The sequence below is a fragment of the Varroa destructor genome, unplaced genomic scaffold (genome assembly GCF_002443255.2).
Source record: "Varroa destructor unplaced genomic scaffold, Vdes_3.0 BEIS01000002.1, whole genome shotgun sequence".
NCBI classification, from domain to species: domain Eukaryota; kingdom Metazoa; phylum Arthropoda; class Arachnida; order Mesostigmata; family Varroidae; genus Varroa; species Varroa destructor.
In genome coordinates this window covers 27026475-27045595 of record NW_019211455.1, presented here as the reverse complement: position 1 = coordinate 27045595, position 19121 = coordinate 27026475, and the positions used below count along the sequence as shown (strand labels likewise).

The following is a 19121-nucleotide window of genomic DNA, read 5'->3' as shown; positions in this document are numbered from 1 at the left end:
TGTTACACGCCTATTTTTCTACCCATTATTAATATTAACGGGAACAAACTGGAACTAATTCAGGTAATATTGTAGATTAACCGCATGGTATAAGAAAATCGTCAAAATTATCATATAGAACTATTTACTAATGGTAATCGTACATAGATGGCTTTTGCTGGTCCTGAGAAAATGAGCTTGGCGCTATAAGATCGTCAGATCCGAAAATTGTTTAGCTATGAAATTCTGCCGCCTGACTTTATACACACGCGTGTCTGTCTACGCGTGTGTATGAAGTCAGTTATTTTGAAGATATCTTGTACAAAAAACAGCCAGCCACGCATGAAGAAAAAAAAGCACGGTAAAAGGCCAATAACAAAACCTATTTAATGTATGTTTCATACAGTTTGGCGATTTTGTATTTTGCGGACCACAATAACTCTTCAGATGAAATATTCAGGGTCTAGGCGCCTCGTTTTAACATAGTCTGGAGGTGTAATTTAGCAAGAAAAAAAAACAATGCCAATCGCTTACGGATAAGTAGGTTATATATATAGAATAAAAAGATATTGCAACAAATATATCTGTTGAGCTGGTTTACTAAATGTAAGTTAATATTGGCTTTGAAATTTGAATAAAACTGCATCAAAGTTCACTAGCTCGGCCGCAAGAGGTCATATGGGCTAATTTTTGATCATTTATGTCATACAAACGTCTTACGAACGCTGGCTTCATTTTTCTGGAAAGGCGGCTCGCAACTTCATCCATTTTGTCCAGACAGTATATAAACTTAACTTCATATATGAATCGACATTTTAAGAAAAATACGGGTATGTATAAGATCTCAATAGATAGATTATTAAATAACAGCTATATTTGAATCCTTCATCAATTCAAAAATCTGACACGAGGCTCTGAGAACAAACTGAGTAACGTACGATGTACTAGCGGTTTGAAATATATTCTTCACAAATCTATCATTGCGTCAGTAGATAACACTGCTCCCTCTTTGCACTGAATTTTCTGAATCGTTCCTTTTGCCTTTAAGGTCAAACGAGTGAAAATTCGTTTACTTCTATTCTCAACAAGTATTTAAATCAGTTCGTTGTTGTTTCGTCTACGAGCACATTGACGACGATCTGGGCTATTTAGTGAAGGCTAAATGCTTCAGCGCTAGCAAGATTTGGGCCAGTTTGCTGTTCCCTACTTTAGGAGACGAAGGACAACGACATACCACTATCCTATGTCAAATTCTGACGAAGGATCTAGCTTCGTGCCCGTTGGAGTGCTGCTGCCACCTGCTTCTACGCTTCGACCACTATTCACTCTCATACGATTGCTGAAACATTCGCTAACCATACTGTTATAAAAAAATCATACTTCATAGTTAAATGCTAAGTGTTAGACGTGCATAGACTGCTAAAAGAATCAGAGGAAGAACCTCATGAAAAGGACAACGGGACCATGGGGTAAAAATTTTCGCAAAACATTAACCGCATAATCGTTCTTGTTATTATTTTATCATCACTACAATCGTCGCCTCAGAATTAAGTCGGTAGTGTTCTTTAAGTGTACGAGCAGAACAACTGCCGCAGCAACTATCCGAACGTTCTTGCAAGCCGTCACCGTAACATTCGTGTAGCAGCAGCTGTACTTTTGTGGTACGCATAAATAAACCACTAACGGGACAAGTTGCAACAGGAGGACTTTGCTGCTGCTGTTACCAACCGCATTGAAACTTAGTGAACGCCTCCACTAGCCTATTCGCCGCCGCATTTGACAATGTGTTCGACCTGTTGCGTTACAGTCGCTTGTTTCCTGCTAAACAAATGTTAACGCTCGACCTTGCCTTCGCTTGACTTCAGCCTATTGGCGTTTATCCGTCTGACCACTTCATTGCGGATATTGTCACTTTTCCCCGCCAGAAGCAAGCCAGTAGATACCTGAATCAAGTGAGGGACCTACAGACTGACGCACCCGCGGATCTTCGTTTAGTTCTAATCATTGCTATCGTCGTTAACTATTCTCTTCACTGCAGTTATATTTTGGCTGTTATTATTGGGACAGGCCGTTACGATGCCTGCTCTTCTATACGTGCTGCTAGCCCTCAGATTTGCACGGCGGTCTATTCAGTCGACCAATTTTTCTGCCGCACCACGGTCACGTCCGCCGGATAACTTCGTTATGAAGAACCCGCTCCGTAGAGCAATGACGAACGCAGCTGGGCAAAGAGACGTATCAGTGAAGACGGTTCTTTTTCATCATGGCTGTAATCATACGTGGACACGCATGTACATTATAGCTGATAGGTAAAACCGCGCCTCTATTTTAGCTAACAGCTGCTCCCTCTATCCATTTCTTAGCGTGTCCTTCTCTCTGCATTAGCGCCAAGCTAAAAGCACTTGGTGTAAAGTGTACAAGTAGGCTTATTCGTTGACTAATACTGAGAATATTGCCCCTTTGGCCTATTAGAACTGTATCGACCCTAACGCTTCGCAGGGCTTTCACTATCGCTCCTCTGTGGACAAACCATTCCTAACAATTATTGCATCTATTAGGTTACGCTGCTTATGTTGACTATATCGTACGTTTTCGGGTAGGACTTTAAAATGATATTATCTATAACATGGATGAATCTTAAACTGCGTAATTGACAACGAGTGAGAGCAAACGACGAACTGGCATGATGGTTGAAGCATAAGATCGCCGAAAGCACGTAACAGCATAAAATACACAAATACAAACACACAACGACGCTCGAAACTAAGATAACACATTCGATAGATAAACAGATTTAATAGTAGTAAAATCCGTAAACCTTCTTTGTGTTTTTGATGTGACATTTCATCTACAGTAATATTTTGCAAATAAATTATACACCACTGAACAGTCATGGTAGCATGTTAACGTTGCTAGCACTCCACTAAACAAGACTTACGTGATTAAGACGTTTCGTTTAACTACCTTGATTGATTTCTAGAGAAGGTCCTGTACTCGGCTGAAATTCCGGTCGAATTTCAGGCCAAAAATAAAAATTTACAACAAAAGATCATACCACTCATAGTGTCTTCACTACTTCCCTACACATACTGTAGTCATTGTTGTCTTCTGTTTCCTTAGATTCGACTCTGTGCATTATCTAAGTGCTTATTATTGCAACGTCTTTACATTCATTTACACGTCGCTCGTCATTACGAAGGCGTCATCGCACGTCTCTGTACCAAGTTAGACCGATATCCAAATGGAATGCTATCATTCCATGATGATAAGTGAAAGTTATACGCGCCATGCCTAGCTGGGCGTCAGTTTCTTTATGAATGAAGACACAACCCCTTTTACAAAAGGCGATCAGTCTAATGTTCCTTTAGGCTGATCCAAATACTAGCTAACCATCACAGAATTTAATTACAGGATGGTGGCACCGAATGAGGCAGTGAAGCTGAATATTTGTGGTCTTTATAATAATTTGACGAATTATGCCAAGTTTCATTATCAGTACTATTGCAACTATTCGTCAATATCCTCAAATTTGCACGTACACTATAATGGTTTACTGCGCCAGTGGCTGCCGTTGTTGTTATAGTTGCTTCGAACTACAACAGATCTCTAACTTAGCGCCAAATCAGCGGCGTAGTGTCGTCTTTCCAATTGTACTAGTGACTAACTAGAAGCGACCAATATACAGCGTACCAAATCTGTCTGCCCCTATGCTTAATGGCAGCTTGGCGCGAAAAATCAAACAATTCAAAAACAGGCAACTGTGATTAACAAACCTACTGCTCAAATAACAAGTTCCACTTTGGCCGGTCGATAATGCATATGATGGTGATATTTAACATGATATATCAACATTTAACGATTGTGCCCGTCTCATATACATATTCTTTTATCTTTTTTTCTTTGGTTACTGCTTTGAGCGAGCGTGACTACTACCCATATGCAAACGTTTCGCTGAGAACTTGAGGACAGATAGATTGTTGTCCCTGCTAAAAATGTCCGTAAAATCTCTTGTCGACAAAAAGTTGTCCAATAAACTAAGCATACAGTGAATCGTATATGAGCGCTAGTTTGCGACCATCATCGTAATAATAAGACTACTAATATCACCAAGTCGTCGTTTGTTGCTTCGCATTTCTAATCCTTTCTTTATCCCGGGTTTGATGTCGGTTTTTATCGTTTTATTCAAATTACAAAGATTTACTCGGTACAAGTTAGGACTATAAAAATATATATGCTTGGTGTTAGAAATAACATTTCCAATAGCTGATTTGTATTTGCTCAAGTCAAAAATCTGCCGAAAAAATCCGGAAGAGCTATGGCGAGTGCAAAATAGTATAGGTAGTGTTTGCATGAGAGTACTACGAAAAAAAAAACGTACTTTAGTAGATCGTTTTTTCGTAGTGCAACGATCGCAGTGAGCTATTTTTGAACAAAGAGAATTTTTCATTCCATAGCTCTAGAATATTCACTACGTGCGGAACGAATATTATGAGTCGCTTTTGATGTTTACAAAACGCGAAATAGAACGGACGGAAATTCTGTTTTTTTTTTTGCCACGCGACATGCAAACGTCTCAAATCCGAAGTCGCAGCAAAATTTTTATCTGGACATAGAGATGATATGGGACAATCTGGCACACCACAGAACAAGCTTTCCAGCGTTCTGCAACACTTCACCGTAAGCAAAACCACGAATTCGAAATTCGACCGGCGGACAGGAAAAACGACTTACGTAATACGAAGTATGCGTTTTGTATGTTAAATTTTGCCATTAAATGTTACATGGAGAACGAATGTTACGAAACGCTAAATTTAGCGTACATTAAACGATACTGGTGGAGGGGGGTCAAATTCTGGATAAACATGAACTTACTTAATGTCGCTGCTAATTTTGTCTGGAATTCATGTTGTTGGTATGATTCACTCGCCACATCTACGACAGTTGTGTCAGAACTGATGTGTTATTAGATTCTTCTCTCTAGTTAACTCTAGATAAACTCTTTTACAGAAAATAAAATAGGTAGAAGAAAATAGATCGTTACCTTGGTTGAGCTTTGCATGGTAGCGTACCCGCGGGCCATCGCTATAACTCTATAAAAAGCCTATTTGGGTAGAATATTATAGTGAAGTTCGTGCCACTAGTTACCAGTGATCAAACCATCCCTATGCCATAGACCTACCAACATTACTCTAAATAAAATTTTTCTACAACTATTCGTTGCGGTGGTTCGCAGAGGCAATAGGTAGATCATAAAGGTAAAAAGGCCCCACGACAGAAGCGTCAGCCGAAGTCAAACATCGGTTCAGGCGGCCTGAGGCAATCATCACATCGTCGCTATGATTGTTGCTGGTCCTGCTGACAGCGGACTAATATGGGCTTTCACTGTTAAATTATATTATGGCCGCTGCAAGGACTCCTTCTGCCATCGCTGATAGCACACGTGGGGCAAAAATGCGACTGACAGCCAAACTTCACTAATAGAATAATTTATTAATTATAATATGATGGAATGGTAGCAATGCCGTTATTTCTGAGCTGCCTATCGTTATCAATTTGGCGACTTACATACTGATTTGTCGATAGACATATAATAAGTACACCCTTTTACGTATACGTATTCTGTATCGTATCTCGTATAAATATATAGTTTTAGAAGATAGCTGGCACGATCGATGGTGCTTTTAGATGAGCTTTTGCATCATACGGAACGACACCGACGAACAGGTGCTGCCTCATATATATAATGCTTGAAATATCATTTTTGAAGCACGTTTATGAGCTTTTTTTTTTTTTTCTCTAAATACTACGTGTGTTCAAAAGGAGTTTTTAGCCTGCGAACAAACCAATCGTTACTATGTGACCTTATTAAGCTCCAGGCAGCGAGATAATGCTTCTGTACTGGCGATTTCCTGCTTTTTTCCCCATATAATCGTAGCAGATATTCCTGGAACCTTTGATGTTTCATACCGACACCATAGAAGGATGTGCCTGTTGTTGCCGTATGGCCGCCACCGGGTTTACTTCAAAGTTAGGAATTTTTGCCGAATCGATCGGTACTGGCAGGGTTTAACACAATTACTAACAATAACATATTTCTAAGCAGACGACAAAAATCACGAGCTACTTTCAGCTTGTCGCAAGCTGGCAGTCAGCTAATATTCCTGAAAACTTCAAAGGCAGCGTTATTTGTGTTACGTAATTCTATTTGCGTAGATTAATAGAAATTTGCGAGAATACAAATCGTTCCCAGCAGTAATAGGCAACAGGTTTTCAGTAATGTGCAATAGGTACTGATAAGGAGTTGTTTGGTTCTTCGGATCACGGGTCTCCTGCCTTGCTATCTGGCCTGGTCTCTATCCTCAGTTCTGCTGAATCCAAGCGAACAAGTTCTTACCAGTGAGGTGAAGATGATTTCCAAATGTTTTGTTTGACGGCTAAAGCAATACAACGTGTTTCTACTATACAAATATCCAAATTGATACCGTTTAATCAACTCCGATTGAAGACAAACAGTTGCTACGACACAGCATAACCGCTATCGTTTGCTTCGGTTACTGACAAATGATACTGAGTGGCTTCCTAACTGGCCGGCCGGTAGACCAACCTTACACTTGTTAGCCCAAAGAAGTAAGCAGACGATGACGCTCACAGGAAAAAATGTGAAGGCTGATTGCCATTTCTGAACGATAATTAAATACTCCATAGATTGACGGTTCATTAAATCATCCAAACGGTGATTCACCTTTTATTATCGTAGTACAGTCCGATAAATAGGCACCAGTTGGCCAGTCGTTCCACACAGACGAACGCCTGCTGACGTTCGTCTGTGTGGAACGTACATGCATCAATGTAACCTTGTCTGAGGATACCTTTCCGTTTATGGCTGTCGTAGGGGCAATGCCGGTTATAAAGGCAAGCAAAAAAAAAAAGATTACCACGATGATGACGCCGACGACAAAGGCAAGCATTGTGCACGCGAACCACGATAGATGATCGTAGTCGCTTCTCTACGACGGAAAGCAAAAACTCAGGCGAAGAGTGATTAAGCAAGAATCATTGCATTGCATTGCATCGCTAGCGCGGAAGTAAAAAATGATCGGCGCCGTTAGATTCACACCGCCGCCTGTAAAACAGAGTCGATCTTCGTGAACAAATGCCAAGCGGCTACGACACTAGCGAAGCTATTCTTTTTTGTTGGTTCCATTAAGGCTCATGCGGTCCGATCCGCGGCTAATCGTTGTCTCCGGATGGGTGTCCATATAAGTGTTCAGGAAAACGTCAGTCATTCGAGAAATGTTTAAGGGAAGTGAAATCAGGTTTAATAATTCGTGTGGGAGACAACTTACTCTGTACTAGTCAAATATGGTCATTGCGAAGATTACCGTTCTCTGGATAGAATGCATACATGTGAAGAATGGTGGGGTTTAACAGAGTTCAATTGCTTAAAATATTTTGACCCTGATAAGCAATAAACATTGGAACTCTTTTTAACTCAGGCGCAAAGTTGAATTTTTTGCAGTATACGAAGTTACGAACATCGTTACACAAAAGAACCCTTCTACAATGTCTGTAGAACAAAAGTTGATTCAACTGTCTCATTTATTTGTAGAGAACAGTTCCCATTAAAATAGAATTCATAATTTTACCGTGAACGTAAAAGCTAAAAGAAGTGACAGCAAAGTACCTGAACGCGCTAATATTTCGTTTTTTTTTAATAACGCGCTACGGCATACTACAATCAATCTTCGTCGCTCAGCAACCCTGCGTTGTGGTTCATTCAACAACGGCAACGGAGAATAACAGCAACAGGAAAAATCATGTACGCGGCAAATGTTAAACGCCCACCATTGAAAGGGCATTTGTAAAGTGCCTGTTACGGGAATTCAGAAATGCCGGCTAATGCAGCTTCTACTAATTTGTGCCATAGCTTGCAAGGCCCCGCTAGTTCGTTTGTTACTGCTTGCTATCGTTATTTATTTTGTCTCCGTCTATCATAAACGGTAAATATTAGTCGATCTTCTTATTTCGTTAGACTGTAATGTTATTCATCTCAAATCCTCTGAAAATTTTAGGAGAACTTCTGCACCGACAATATAGTAGCCCGCCATCTTTGGCTTAAGCCCGTGTTTTCTTTACTGTGTATCATTCATTAGAAAGAGGCCATGCAGATATAATGGATGAACTAATCGACAAATCGTGTTAATCCAGCTACTTATTTATCGTTCTTTTGCTGTAGCTGCCACCCGTGAATTTCTACTACCACAGCATCAACGACTGGCTCGCCAGCTGCCAGCGACTACCGCTTTTGCACCGCCGTCATCGTCGGGAACTTTGACAGGTCGATAATGGTCTGTCTCTTTGAAGCATTTGACCACGATGACGAAAAAGACGACGACAAATTTGTTTACAGGCGTCACCGCGTAACGACAGCAAAAGTAGCATATGTTGACACGTTTGCACGTCCGCACGTGTGGATCAAAAGGTAAACACACCCTTGTTTAAGTCGTTTTCAACGAACTAACACATCCCCAGTGGTTTTCACCTGCTGTAGATAGGCGGCAATGATGGGTCTTTCGCGCCCCCTAGCTACCGGATCAACAACTGTCTTTTACGGCTGGGACACCATGTGATTATAACTGATGCCTATTCGGTGCTATTCGATTAGTCTTCGGTCGCTTGCTGCGCTCGTATTCGAACTGTTCGAGATTTTCGAACGAAAACTTTTCTGTTCTCGTTTTTCTGCATACTCACTGTGGGAGTGCTTCGTTGAGGAGTTTACGAAAGGGACAGTCAAACTTACTTTTGCTTTCGATCGGGGCGTGGGTATTAGTCCCACAAGAAGTGCGATTGATTCCACGTAGCACAAAAAGGCGTACGTGGCAGCGACCCCAGGGGGTAGCTTTGGTTGGGCCGCTGTTTCCTTTCATTTCTCTATACCCTCTGTTACGTTTTCCCTCTCGCTTCAATTGAAGCAATTTGAATCGCGTTACAAGTGCAACAATCGTAAGAGGTGCTGCAGCGTTATACTAGCAGTGAGTAACAATGAGCACGTAATTTAATTACAACAACAAGACAAAACAGCTCGCGCCTTCGTGGTTCGCTGCCCCTCGTCTTCGAGGTCTGCCACTCTGCATGTACTGCTGCTGCTGCTGCTGCTGCTGCTCGACAGATCAGAAGAACATGATGCCTTCTTCTCTGGGCGGACACGACGCGACGCTTAAGCCGAGTCTGCACAAACAAAGGAAGACATCTGTGTAGACATGACGGCTAGTGATAATGAACCGGTAAGAACTACTGGGGTACATAAACAAATGAGAGCGCTGAAGTGATTTAACTGAACAAAAAATAAAGGCCGAACACAATCTTAACAAAAGATCGATATCACGGACTGTCATTGAAGACGTAGTAGATAAATTCGATCTGGGTAATGGTGCTATGTAGTTCTCATAGTTATTCGCTTTCCCGATTATCTTTCAATAAGGTTATTTCAAATATGACCAACTAAACTGTTTTGTGCATCTATGTGTAATTGCCGAAATTACTGTCTTAGCTAAACGGCTGACATCTTGTAAATAAGCCAATGTGCTAATTGACAATGTATCATTTATATAGGATAGTGATTAGCTGTTTAGGACCACAAAATACGTCTTGATAACGTATGAACAGAGCTAATGTATTTGAGTCTGAATATAATTTGGATTTAGTGTATACTGTAACATTTGATGCTGAGAGTAGATGATGAAAGTTATAAGGGTCAATTCTAATAAGTTATAAGTCAACTAAAATAAATTTAGGCCCTTTTGAAAATAATTCGTATCGGTATTGTTGACTTATTTAAGAATCAAGCTTTCAGTTGAATTCCCAAGGCTAACTGATCATCGTCCCTGAGCCTGCCCTACATGGGGCATAATGCATTTTTAATTCATGGCTCCTATAGAGGTTTTACAACATTCCTACACTATCCAAGCAGGTTAATTAAGTATTTGTCCTACAACTAGTCTTCTGAAAATTATAAGAAAACGAATATTAATCGAATATTCCTTAGACATAACGGCCAGCCGCTTCTATTCGAGTCAGGTATGTCTACTCAAGTAAAAATAGCCGCCAATGGGTCAGGTTATATTTGTTCAGTTAAGGCAACAATTCCCTGGTGCAGCCATTAAGATCTTAATGAACGATCATGGACAAACAAAAATGCTTATGCTTATCCTTATTCAACTCTCCTATACAAGTGAATATGCATGCCTCTTTCTTTTTTCCTTCTTTACACATATATATATATATATATATGTATATATATATAGTGTCATGGCTCGAGTACTCTGTCGATTGCTTGTCCCAACGGAAAACACCGATCGCGTTCTATAGTCTCATACGTAATAGCAATAGCGACAACAGCAAACATTATAGCCTCTGCTACCGGTGCTTTAAGTATGTGCGTCGTGCACCTGGTAATACCCGCCGCAAGTAGCGTCCTCGGCGCTCGCCGACACTTGTAAGTCACTTAAGTTGGCCAACTTGGCGTCGCAGTATAAACGTTTCGAGCTTTACGTCAGGTATCGTCACTATGTATTCCATCAGATGGCTGGCTCCCCTACCTCACGAAACTGACTTAAATTCTCGGTTCGTAACAGTCCAGAAAACGAATCGTTAGCTCGCCCTTCATGACCAAGTACCTAATCTCCCTTTTAATGTGGCTTTAATATCTTTCTCGGTCTTCTAGTAATCGAACGAATGGAAAACATCCGAGTAGTGCTGGATTAGGACGTTACGCTCGACGAACTCATTCGAATGGCCGCCTCTACAAGTTTTGTTGGTCACAAAGAAATATGTCGAACAACGCAAAACGTGAGGGAAATGATGGCTGGCCCCCATGAACAAGCTCGAAGGAGAACGCTTTTAAAGCTAATGCGAAAAAACTGGACATTTCGGATCGGTAGATTACAAAACTAAACACGTTGGCTTCTAAGGGAGGTATTTCGTCGAATCGAACATAAAATACGCAAAGCCGCAAACCACTAGTCGAAGGAGACAGCTCCAAAGTTTGTTTCTTTGCAATAAATATACTAACAACCTAGCTGGCAACTACGTAGAACCTGTCGAGTGTCGAAAACCTCTTTACGTATAAGTCAATATAAGCGTTATCATTTAGTATTTTGATTAAAACGTACATGTCAACAACGGAACACTTTGAAACCACCTTGTAATCAATCTGCAGTCTCTTTTCATCGTGTAATGGTTCGCTGTTTCGTTAAGTTCTCTGGTTGGGAAATGCTCGTCTTTGTTAAGGCTACGCTAGAAATTAATTTCTAAACGTTGACTGAATAGAGAAAAAAGAAAATCATACATATTCAGTGAGATAGATCGGTCGTATTCCTTATTCTTTATTACATGCATGTATCTATACTGAAGGCACTATTGTTTTTGACCTGCCGAATTGGTAGCAAAGGTAAAATTTGACAATCTTCAAGCTTAACACAGTGCTTCTTACGCCACGAAAATACTTATCATAACGGCTGTCAAAGTTACCGCTGGACTTGTGCGGGGGGTATAATGCTTCAATACAAGGTTTTATTCATCAGTTCTTGCCATAAGCGTAGAATGACGAAAAAAAAAAGTCAGACCGTTTGATAAAGGCAGTTTGCCTGCCAGGCACTTGTATTATAAGCGATGCCACAAATGCGTTCAATATACAGGGGTTTCGTAAGCTACGCATTATGTTCTCGAGCAGAAATACTGCCCACAGCTTACCATGGAAAAGATGAAATAAACCGACGGTTTGCTTTGGTCACATTTGCATTTGAAAGCATTACTTACGCGCTTTCCGATGGTTTCAGGTGCTAGTTATTTGGTACCCTGGTACCTCTGATCTGTATGTCAGGCACGTATCGAAGTTTAATGTTAGACATCGTGTAACGAAAAAAAGACGCTGTCCACGATGAACGAAGCTTCGACATTAAAAGCAGACTTTGATGAACCGATCGTTCCCACATCAGATTTCCTCTTTTTTACCCGAAACTCAAATTTTGATCTTAGTAATGTGTGCGTTTCGATGTAAATACTAATTCCCGTAATAGTTACTGCTGCCTTTAAATATTACGTATGACGCTGTGTACGTTAATAGCACCGTATTCACATGTGCGTTGATCGCAACAGGAGCACCGAGGCAATGACTTTAGTTAGGAATATGCCCGTTCACATGCAACATTTAGCTCCGTCTTGGTTTCCGTGATAAGGCATATTGAAATACTTGAAGTGTGCGCAAAAAGACGCGTCATCTGCGCCGGTAGATTTCGAGTTTCAAAGGAGATTCTGGGTAGATGCCGAAATGGTATAGCAGCCATTCCCGACAAACAAATACTTTGCGATAGATTGGCACAAAATCAGCACGTAGTAGTACTAACTCTAGAGGTTAGGAAAAGATCTAAAACAGCGCGCCTATACTGTGGACGCTGGTCAAAGGTCGACGTACAGGTGCACTGGCGTAGTTTTGTATTCGTTGTCGCTAAGCAGATTCGTCTGTTTGCTATTACTAAACAATATGATAAACTCCGATCGTCGAAAAGACATTTTTTGAGTCCAATAAATATCTCATGCGCGTATATGGAAAAAGAGCCTACGTAGAGGCGTTTCCGCAGCACAGATATAGAGGCAGTTGGAACTATTGAAACAGACGAATCTGACACTCGGCCATCACAGCGCGGGCGTATTGCTGATGCATGTGTTCGCTAGCTACTAATGCATGTCTAATAATAAGATGTCTTATGCCTTTCGGTACGATGCCCGGCATGCACCATCTAGGTATGTTTGTGCCTTTATCGTTCTCTCCCTGTGAAACAAACATATACCTTTAGGGGTCAGCGTGTGTAACAGTTCAGCTCAGACTGCGGCAATTCACGACACGGTCAGGGATCCGACATTGCGTGAAAATGAGATGACAGAAAAGTCTTGTTAAGCGCCAAGTGGCTACTGGCTGCTAGCTACTACCAATAGCTTCGGAGCGCTTGTTCAACAGATTGCTTTGTACGCATTTTCGAAAAGTGCTTTCTTGGATTATAGTACTATCAAGCGTACATTTGATTTCGGCAAATGTCCAATTCTGAAGGAAACGTATAGGTTTAGCCAATTTTAGTTAGGTAAATATAGCTTTAGATACACAAAACAAGATACGCCAGCTAAGAACAACGTTGCGTACCGAGCACTTTCGACATTATCGTCATATTGTACATGGTAAGATAGTAAATTGTTTTAATGTGGCCGATTGCTTCTATTACTCATTACGTGATCACTATATCACAGACTTATGACGAAACGACACACGCGTGCGTTTCGATACAAGCTAGACAGCGAGTGATAACTATTCTAGGCACATCTATTGCACAGGACAAAAACGACGTCGCTGTCAATTACGAAGTAAAACCCAATTTAGCGTAAAACAGCAATGCGTACTTCGACCTTCTATTAGCACTAGAAGGCCACGCGCGCGCGTGTACGCGATCCTTTAGCGTTGGCCAATAACATTATAGGTGTCAATTTGGCCGCAAAGCGGCACACATGGCTAACCTTCAAAAGTAATTATACGCTCGTTTACTAAAGCTGGTGCGGTTATGCCGCTGTTAGCCACAACTTTGCGGTTTCGAACTGAGCATACATTGCGTTAAATGCGCTACAAGTTATGGCGATAGCGGAAATAACTTGTCTAGTCGAGTGCAAGTTAGCAGCGTCGTTGTCTAGCGCTCAAAGTTGCAAATAACAGTTCGAACGTGCAAAACACCCGAGCATCGATCAAAAGGTAGACATCACGCCGAAGTCAAATTACTGCATCTGCCATAAACGAAAGCTGACTGCAGTGTTATTGCCTGATGAACTGAATAAATCTAGAAACATAACTTACACACCTAGTAATTATGCAATTGAAAGCCAATAATAAATGTAATGCATTTTACTAACGCGCCTATTTCGCGCTGAATTCACTCGGGCGTATATCCTGTGTGTTTTTTTGATAGTCTTTGGAAAGAGTTCATGTCGCGAGAAGATAATGTAACGACGTTGGGAGTGTATTGCACCTAAAACGTAATCCTTTTGCATTTAATTGTAAAATATGTAATACTAAGTAGCAAAATACGTAATAACAAAGTTTTACCACTTGCGTCTAACATAGGACGCTCGAAATAAACCACCCCTTTGGTGTCAGTAGTTGTGTCCCAACAGTCAGTATGTCTACTAAACTTAAAAATTACTGATTACTGAACAAAAGTAGTTAACACTAAAACTTGACCGACAAATATAATACCCCATTACGCAACCTGAAGAAGGCAATCGCCTGATTGCAAAAACAGCTATGTATATATTAGCATTATATATATATAATGCTTCGGCTGTCCAATAACACACGGTCATCGTTTCTGAGTAATAACATTTTTTTTCTATATTGCTAAATATATTATCGATTATGTTTGTGGACTGAATTGGGTAGACGGAAATGAGGAACGGTGTTCTGCGGAAGCTTCAAATGAACGATAGCCATTTATCTTGCAACTGTTAGATTTGAATCCTCGTTCGAGATAAACTGTTATGTGGTACAAGGCAGTACACGTTTTTCGATTTCTCTGTTGAAGCCATATATTTTTTTAAGGCCAGGAACCTACTGGGCGACATCAACACAAAAATAAGGTCACAAATTCCACAATGTCTTGTTTTTAACGATCATACGAGCGTAATCTGTTTGGAATATGCCTGTATCGTTCTCGTAGCACCATGCATTCGCTACGTATATAACATTAACCTGAACCTGTTACCTTATGTAACGAACAATGCCACTCGTTCTTCCCTCTTTTATGAGCAAACAGTACGATTACCTTTACACCCATACTCAGACAAAAGACCACCAGTCGTGGATTCAAGGGTGATAGTAGCCTTAACTGGACGCAAGTAGAAGCATGTTATTATATCTAAAATCCCTAAATCCTTAAAATCGACGCGTCCTTATGACAGCGTTTTTAGGAAGCCGACTTGTTTGTATTCGATGACAAAATCGTTGACGAGGATTAATTTTCCCTCGGTCAACTTGAGATAATTTTTGACCGATTTTCAGTATAAGGAAAATCCGGAAAGGAAAACGTATTTGCTTAACAAAGCGCCCAGCTAGCAAAACAGTTTTCTTTATGGCGAATTTACCTTTAGACTGCCAAGCACTGACATCGATGTGAAAAAGCAAGGCACTATCATGGATGACATTTATACGTTCCTGTACTCTTCCTGTTTAAAGTAACGTGACAAGAATCAAATAGGATATCGGTCTTCGGGATTTAAGACTTATGTGCTCGGGCATGTACGTGGCACTAAAACTTGCATTGGCGAACAGTTGTGCAGTTCGCTCATTTACTGTTAATGCTAATTCAGGCTAACGGATCAAAATGATAGAGGGATTGAAGGCAAGTAAATCCGACAAAATTTACTGCATGAACAACGTTAATGTGATATTGTAAACAATAAAATCTCTCAGTACAACAACTAAATCCTAGTGCACTTTAATCAGCCAGAGAACGGCTTAATACAAGATCGAAAGGCCTGAAATTGTTTAAATCCAAAGTAATATTGCGAATGGACATAAAAACTCCGAGAACGACAAGGATGACGAAATGGTCATAATATAAAGGCACACACGTACACACATTTTTGTTGCTGACATAGTTTATGCTTCAGAACCTGTCGTATGAACATGCCTCCTTCAAATTGATATGATCACCATCATGAGTTCTAAATTTGAGACTATTTACGTAATAAAAATAGGTTTCTAGCACGTAAAAGGCATAGGTCTAATGTGAAGTGAAATTCAAGATAATATGCTTACGTTTGACAGTACCATGTATCAGTGAAGAACTACTGAATTATCATTGAGCGCAGACTATGTTTGCATATTCCGTAACAGGAAATAATGTGATCTCAAAAAGATTATTGTTAAATTGACTAAATGAAAGTCTATTAATCAAGGTATCTTTATAAAAGGATCGTTTTGGGATTTTCCAAGGACGTAACTTATTGTCACGGTTGTCCTATTTTCCAATTGACACCTATACTATGGATCAAGTATGCCTATGCTTGATTAACAGTTTTTTTTACTCAAGCGCAGAATGCGCGACGACCAGAATTGAGCCAGGCTTATACCTCTGGATTTGTTTTTGTTATACGGTAACCAGATTGTGCCGTTCAAATGTCCCAGTGTAGACGTTACAAGCAGGACGTGTCTCAAGCAGGACACCAAATGACCGTCCAAACACAAAGTCCCACAATCTGTACATAATAAAAAAAAGCTTCAACTGAAATTAGTTAAACCGAAATAATTACTAAGCACAAGAGGCGCTTCTACAGCGATAGAATTCAAGCCGAGTCAAGTGACATTTGCAGCCTGAACTAAATAATGCTTGCAACATTTATCGCAAGAACAGCAGTCATATAAGAACAACAACAACAACAACAACAACAGCGTCGGCATCAATAGGTAAGTTTCTTTGGCGAGTGCTGATGACGACGAAGCAGGAACAGGCAAAATGGCGCTTAAAACGACAGGAAAACCTTGAGACAGACGAACAGGCAGTCAATCCTATGAGGCAATACCTTGGGGTCGTTGGCTTAAAGATGAGATGCGTGTTCCGCGGCTATTGTTTCATGAGGGAATTATATTCGTGCAAGCGCTCGGCTGGCCATTTTCCAGCACCTACAAACAGATTCTAAAATCATCAAGCGACGGAAGTGGATGGAAAGTGACTGCAGATATCGATCGTATCCACAGCATCGCGTCATGAACATGGTCATAATAATAGCAACAACAATTATATTATTATTATTATTATAAGAGCACAATTTCGCATTATGTAACAATAAGGTTGTTTTCAAATAAGCATGCGATACCTAGAGGCGGTCGATCTGAAATCGCCAAGTCAGCAACAGTTAAGTGAAGTAGATCTCTGCGGATCTTAACAATTTGTTTCCATTTGGCTGGTCACAGACCCAACGCAGAAAAGGAGATGAGTGCTATTTAGCGAAAAATTGTTAACCAGCTGATGTTTGATAATCAATGATATGATTACTAAAAACCCACGCCAACATGGCGCTGACCATCTACAGTGTATTTTAATGCTGCGTGCCAATCCAGTCCGACGGCATTAACAACCCCACGTTAACCCGGCTTTCTTTTTCTGCCATTAACCATATTAGCACATTTTTGTTTTCCACATTGCGACGTCGCCCATGCAAATGTTTGATCTATGGACATATTACTGACACTGACAGAAGTGAGCCTACCGCTTATTCAAAGAACTATTCACATATAAATGAATCATTAGTAAAATTATAATACGAATATGGGCGCATTTCACCTAACACTTTCAAGGGTAACGTCATGTCCAATGGCGTAACAGACCGGTTTCAGTCACAGTGTAATTTTTTTTAACAAACCTAATACTATAGAGTTCCATTTGTCTTCGAACGATCATTGAGGTGCTCACATGTTGCCGATCTGAAACTGCACCTACCTTTAATCGAAATTGTCATGCAAGAGTTTTTTAATTTTAATAACGTTGCATATATAGTAACAAATAATTTAACTAACCCTTGTCTATTTCGCCTAGCGTCTGGATGTTCTTCACTTTGTCAGTGTGTAGATTAAATCCGTAGCCATTGAAATCGTTCCATTTGGTCAAATGACAGAGCCTGATCGTGGGCGCTTCTGGCGGGAGACTCATTTTGACGATTTTCTAAGCTGATCCTTAGCCTGAACAGTTTAGACACAAAAATCGCTTTTACTTGTCTTTAGCACTGCCCAGACTGAATGTCAATAGGAGGCAGTGCAAAAAATATCCTTAGACATCCGAAAAGCGTCGTCGAAAAGTCACACTTGTATATCATCCACCGGTGTACTTGCCGGTAGACCAGATCAGTTCGCCAACAGGGAAACGACAGCACTACCGCCACTGAATACGACGTTACGGTAATGCAAATGATTCTGTTAGTAGTTATTTGCTATTGAAACAGTACGTGAACGTGGGCACCTATTTCTTTTGTATCGACGATCACTCTTTTGCGTTTCACCTCGAACGATGACAATCACATCCAGACGATGCATACATTACACAGCCGTAATGGTGTCAACACTAACAGCATTCGACAAAGTTTTTCTTCAAGTGAACACTTAATCTCGTCTGAATTTCGTATTGTACGATAGATACGGATGAATCCGGCATTCACGAAAGCACTCACAATATCGATATTTTACCAATCGTCGCAGCCCACCAAGGACTTTCACTCCACTAGATCACAAGCAACAAGTTGTGTTACGACGGCTATCGTATACGATCAGCCCAAGTCCGAGTCAATTAAAAAAAATCGAACCCCAATCGATCGAGAGTGACGGACACAGGGCAGCTAGCATGAGGTGCATTGCCTCACCGTACTCACTGCTACAACTACTGCTGCTGCTGCTGCTGCTGCATGAACCCCGCCGCAGCAACGACTGTCATCAGCCAACAGACAACGGACACACACAGTTCGACACGACGAATAGGTCTGGAAAGTCGCCCCTTTACTCCTCGTCTCCTGGTTGTTGGCCTGCCGTCATCTTCTACAGAGAGCGATGGTCTTGCTGCTGCTGCTGCTGCTACTACTGGAGCTGTTGGTGATGGGGCTCGTGATGGCTGGCTGCTGTCGACTGATGTGTCGTCGTAATCGCTAAGGCAGTGGCATTAGCAGCATCAATATTGCTGCGGCGACGGCCAGGCAAACTGACGGACCGATAGTCACTCGGTCGGTAAAGCAGCGGCGGCGGCGGCAGCAGCAGCAGAGACGACTCCCCTCTACTCGCCACTACGGCTTCTTGCAAATACACCGGCGCACGCACAAACGCTCACAGACTTAGATACACGACTCACTGCCATGGCGATCCAACTACCAACGCTCTCTTCCGTTAACCGGCAGCAGTAGCAGCCGCCGCCGCCGCCGCCGCCGCCGCCGCCGCCGCCACCGCCGCCGCCGTTCGTTTACACACGTAGCAGCCGCTAGCGCTGCCGTCGACTGTCGGACAAACAGACCGACGGATGGAACCGCGGCCAACGGATAGAAGCATTGACTGTCCGCGAACTGCTGCT

At 41.3% G+C, this 19121-nt stretch overlaps 1 protein-coding gene across 2 annotated transcripts in view; it reads right to left on the bottom strand.

The window, feature by feature from the left end:
• The window catches only part of LOC111245822 (putative PDZ domain-containing protein PDZK1P1), a 63125-nt gene extending 44240 nt beyond the window's left edge, over positions 1-18885 (bottom strand). Inside the window, exon 1 of one of the 2 annotated variants that reach the window (XM_086981290.1) lies at positions 17591-18885. In XM_086981290.1, the coding sequence (XP_086837416.1) occupies positions 17591-17723 (133 nt within the window). In that variant the 5' untranslated portion in view covers positions 17724-18885. The remainder of the gene's footprint in view (positions 1-17590) is intronic. The other variant, XM_022794670.2, reaches the window with a different exon arrangement.
• Positions 18886-19121: the final 236 nt, after the last annotated feature.